The following is a 5,000-nucleotide window of genomic DNA, read 5'->3' as shown; positions in this document are numbered from 1 at the left end:
CACACCGCAGCTATGGGCGTGCCCCCAGGGCACCCTTCCGTGGATTTGTCTTCTATACACAACCTCCTTACAAGAGTTTCACACTCAAACTGACTCCTTACTAAGAACACAACCCCCCACAGTAGAGCCCAGTTCACTGTGAGAGTCTCATGTGTGTTACAGTGATATACAGTTAGTTGTGCACGGGTGTCACGCACCACAAATAGCAGGTCTACAAGCTATTGCAGAGCAGCAGCTATTTCCAGTGCACGACTCAGACAACTACTGTAAGTACAGTACATAACTCAGGCTTTTAGTGGGCTGCCTACCTGCTGTGGTGAGACAGTGCTCCTCGTCGCTGTTATCTTGACAGTTGTCCTGACCATTGCACAGGAAGCTTCGGTCCACGCAGCGGCCATTGCGACACTTGAAGCGAGCCTCGGAGCACACCAAGGGGTTACCTGCTGCAGTTAGGGTCAGAGCAGAGATAAAGGCCTCAGCGGTTAGGGTTAAAATCTACCTTTTCATGGTAACAGGTACGCTCGCCCCTTTTCCAACTCGCCCCCGCGAAAAGTGAAGAACGGTTGCCCCAGAATTTCGAAAAGTGAAGACGGCTCGCTCCAAGCCGTGGATAGCTCGCCCCACAGCGTGGATATCTCGCCCCAAAGCATGGATATCTCGCCCCATTTTTATTTCATGTTTATTTTTACCTTATTTCTCATATTAGAACATTTAGTTGTTGTTGGTCAAATGATGCATGGATAATGAATGGCTCAACCCCCTCCATTGTTCTGGAAATTCCATTCTGGAAAGGTGTTCCATTCCTCCATTGTTACTGAAATTAGTTGTTGTTGTACTATTCTGCTATGTCTGCCTAAAAGTACAGTACTTGTTAGAGTTAAAGATTTAGCTGGGGACCTTGGCCTGTTACAGTAGGAAAGTCTGTGTAATCTTTCACAGACTTTCATACTAGGCTTAGGAATATATCCCACCCTTTTCACATTGGCTTTCACATTGTTCTTTCATACTAGGCTGAGGAATATATATACTGTGTGTGTATATATATATATATATATATATATATATATATATATATATCTTCTAGATATAAATAAATGGTTATATTCCTACAGTTGATCTGTTGTTGTTGTTGTTGTTGTTGTTGTTGTTGTTGTTGTAGTAACAACCCAGCACACTCAAACAAAAGAGGCTGATGACCCCCCTTGGGCCCCCTCCACTCTCACTATAACTAGACACTTTACCTCCTCTCTCTCTCTCTCTCTCTCTCTCTCTCTCTCTCTCTCTCTCTCTGTTTAAAAGTACAGGAAAAATCTCTCTCTCTCTCTCTCTCTCTCTCTCTCTCTCTCTGTTTAAAAGTAGGCTACATGTAAAAATCTCTCTCTCTCTGTTTAAAAGCACAGGTAAAAATCTGTTACCTCGAAAATACAACGGTTTTACGGGGCGACTTGTCCGGACTTTTGGGGGCGACTAATCCAGACTTTTGGGGGCGACTTTGCCGGGCTTTGAGGGGACCGTTCTTCCCGTTGGGGCGACCGTTCTTTGCCGCTTGGGGCGAGTTGGAATTGGGACGAGCAGTCTCGTATTCCTTTTCATCATCCCCTGGCTGCCAGGGGAAAAAAGAGCTGCCAGTTTCTGGTCAGGACATCTTTGCTTGTATTAAAAAAAAAAAAAAAAAAAAAAAAAAGGTAAGGTATACATTATGAGGGTTTAATTTATTATTGTACTTATTTTTGGTGTTTTAATTTTAAAAGAACAACATCAGCTTTTAAGTTTCAGAGACATGCAGAGAAGCAAAAGGGAAATTACATTCAGCACATCGCTGTACAATGTGGAAGCTACTGTAGAGCATTTGATGAGGGGATTTTGATATAAATCAAATTGGAAATTAAGCGAATAGGAAACATGAAATAAGAAAGTCCTGCACACAGTAAAATCCCCAGTGTTAACTTAACTCAAAACGGACCCAAGAGTTAAAAATCTTTTACACCCTCAAATTAACACTGAGGATTTGACTGTGTGCCGAGTGCACATTAGTGCATTTCTTATCCTGTTTTCTCCAGTCTGTACAAAATGAGGCAGAATTATCTTGGGCCAAGATACCGACAGTTCCACAGTAGAGACGTGGTATGTCCTAGGGGCAGGTATTGAATAGTTAGATTACATTTGTGCATGTGGGACCCTGAAGGATAGGAACACTGCCGACGATGGAGATATTAATTAGTTATAAGCAAAGAGAGGCAGCAGGGGTCATGCGAGGACTGTCCACGGCCCACGATAATGTACGCGCTTTGTTAAATGTTCCTTTGTTTAATAAAGTGCAGGCCACACTGGCTGTAAAACCGTTCATTTAAACACCCACTCCCTCCAAAAATCATGTTTTTGTTTGGCTAATAACGTTTTGAAGCGTAACCATGCAAAAGGCTGGTAGTTTCATTGTGATCTGCACATCTTCAAAGTCATATTCATTTTCATTTCTGCAATAACACTGTATTGACACTGATTTGAGATTTGTTTTAGTTAAATAGGCCTTTTAATGCCTTGTCTTAGACTATGGTGGGAAGGTAGACTACTTCACCACTGCATCATCCGAGTGCTCTCCTTACAGAGTTTTAATACTAACATCTGACTAGCACTCGCTGAAAATGGGTCTGACCAGAGTAATCTAGTAGGAGAGTGGCGACACTAGCGTTGACTCCCATTGTAACAATGGAATGCGGAAGTGCTCATTCTATCTCAATGGAATAGTTCCAATGTTTGGAACTATAGCCCATAGCACCCCGCTTTGCGTCTCGCCACTCTCTTACTAGATTACTCTGGGTCTGACGCAGGGTACGCAACTCAGATGAGGTGCGACGTGACGTCAAACAACATTCAGAGCCTCGCTGAATGCAGCATTAGTCAATGAGGTATGCAGTATGCAGGGACGTTTTGTGATACAAAAGAAGTGCCCTCCCATAACCCAATAAGACCCATCAACCAAGGAGCCTTGCCTTCAACGAAGAAGTGAATGGATGTCTGGTCGTGGTGCATTTGGTGCATACTATTCTCTGTGGATTTACCCAAATTCTGGGGGATCAAATGAATGCATAATGTATGTGCTGTATGTATAAAATAATATATGCAGTAGAAACTTAATTTATAGACTGCAGACATCTCTTTCTTTCCCTCTTTTTCTCTCGATGCACTGGTCATGGTTGGTGCTGAGAACCGTGGCCTCTTGTGAAAATAAATTAACCTTAATGCTATAGCCTAATTATAATAAGCTTAGGTAAGAAAATAAAATAACACACACACACACACACACACACACACACACACACACACACACACACACACACACACACACACACACACACACACACACACACACACACACACACACACACACACACACACACACACACACACACTAACCCCAGGGCAAGTCCGTCTGTGTGGATAGCCACAGGGGAGATGCGTAACTTGAAGTTTGCAGTCTCTCAGACAAATTACTCTGTGATCTCGTGAGGCAGATTATTTTATTTATATTTTTGATTGCAATCTAAATTCCATTTGGTTGTATTTGTATACTCTCTGAGGTCTGAGTTACATATTGTTAAATTAATCAAATTATGGATTTGAATGTGTAAGCCAGCTAGGGATGTCAAGGGAGGATGTGTTACACATCACAACAACTAGGGGACAATGGGATATTCATTTTTGTATATTATGCACTGGCCAGAATCAAGTCACCGTCATGGAAATTTGGCAAATCACAAGAAAACTCACTGCAGTTATCCTCGTCACTCCCGTCGGGACAGTCGCTGAAGCCGTTGCAGCGGAAGCGTCCGATGATGCAGTGGATCCCGTTGGCACAGGCGAAGAATGTCGGGGCACACTTCGACTTGACCTTAGCTATGAGGGAGAAAGAGATGGAGAGAAGACGGAACGTTGAGGAAGGCAGAAGTGGAGCAATAGATTAGACCTCCGGAGCGGCGAGGGAGATGATGCTGCAATTTTCGAAGTGCTACATCACATTTCTGTGATAGGCCAAACCTTGGCGGTGCCACTAGCCCGGAGGGAGGGATCTATCTATCACTAGGGGGTAGGTAGCCTATTATAGCAATAACAGCCTAAAAGATATCGGTCAACGACGTAGTGCAAACGGTGAGGTTACTGTAGGAAAGACACCATTTGTAATACAATAACCCAAATTGTGGACGGCTTTGAATTTTTTCTTTGGGTTCATTGCTTCTCGAAACATTTTCACCTGCGTAAATGTGGCCATGAATGTAGCCCAAACAGAAACTGGCTACATGAAAAGAGAAAACAAGTTAATGACAGACAAAGAGAGAGCAAAAAGCTTAGAAGTCAGTATAGATCCTGACATCAATCAAGCATAAAGCTAAAGATCCGGACCAAGACTGACGGACAAGTTCCAGAACATCAATGCCCTGCGTCCTTTCCATTTAGCACTAAATCCCTGGCTTTCACTGAAACACATCGACCTGCGTTGGCTCAACTCGGAATGATCCTGATTGAAATGAGAATAGAAAAGAACCTTGCAGGTAAAAGTTTAGGAAAACTCATTCTTTTTATATTGACTATACGATTAGTGTGTGTGTGTGTGTGTGTGTGTGGGGGGGGGGGGGGGGGGGGGTTGCATTATCTATCACTTAAGGCTTTTACATAAGTGGAGTAACGTGTGTATGAAAATACACTTATTGGAGAAAGATCAGTGAAACCTAACAATTTGGAGCTTGGGTATTAATTGTAATGCATAGCATGTGTCCCGTACATGTACAGTAAGTAGACATTTTAAACCCAGTGTAGCAGCCAAACCATCACCACTCACACAGCCACACAGACAGGGAGGGGCATCGCATAGCTAACCAACAGACAATCAGTTTTTTTTGCCCACACCGAACACAAAGGGTAGAATTGGCCAGCCCATGGCTTGGCGTTATGCCATCTGAAATGCCAGGGGCACACATCCATCCCATCCCCCCAACCACCTTATT

The 5,000-nt window shown here is 43.3% G+C and overlaps 1 protein-coding gene across 2 annotated transcripts in view; it reads right to left on the bottom strand.

The window, feature by feature from the left end:
* The window catches only part of ldlrad3 (low density lipoprotein receptor class A domain containing 3), a 255,998-nt gene that overhangs the window by 202,655 nt on the left and 48,343 nt on the right, over positions 1 to 5,000 (bottom strand). For both annotated transcript variants that reach the window (XM_079502466.1, XM_079502465.1), the window contains exons 3-4: positions 3,769 to 3,894; positions 309 to 443 (exon numbers count right to left, since the gene is read on the bottom strand). In XM_079502466.1, the coding sequence (XP_079358592.1) occupies positions 309 to 443; positions 3,769 to 3,894 (261 nt within the window). The remainder of the gene's footprint in view (positions 1 to 308; positions 444 to 3,768; positions 3,895 to 5,000) is intronic.

The sequence above is a fragment of the Electrona antarctica genome, assembly GCF_951216825.1.
Source record: "Electrona antarctica genome assembly, chromosome: 5".
NCBI classification, from domain to species: domain Eukaryota; kingdom Metazoa; phylum Chordata; class Actinopteri; order Myctophiformes; family Myctophidae; genus Electrona; species Electrona antarctica.
Note: the sequence above shows the minus strand (reverse complement) of the source record. Positions and strands in the feature narration are given on the sequence as shown.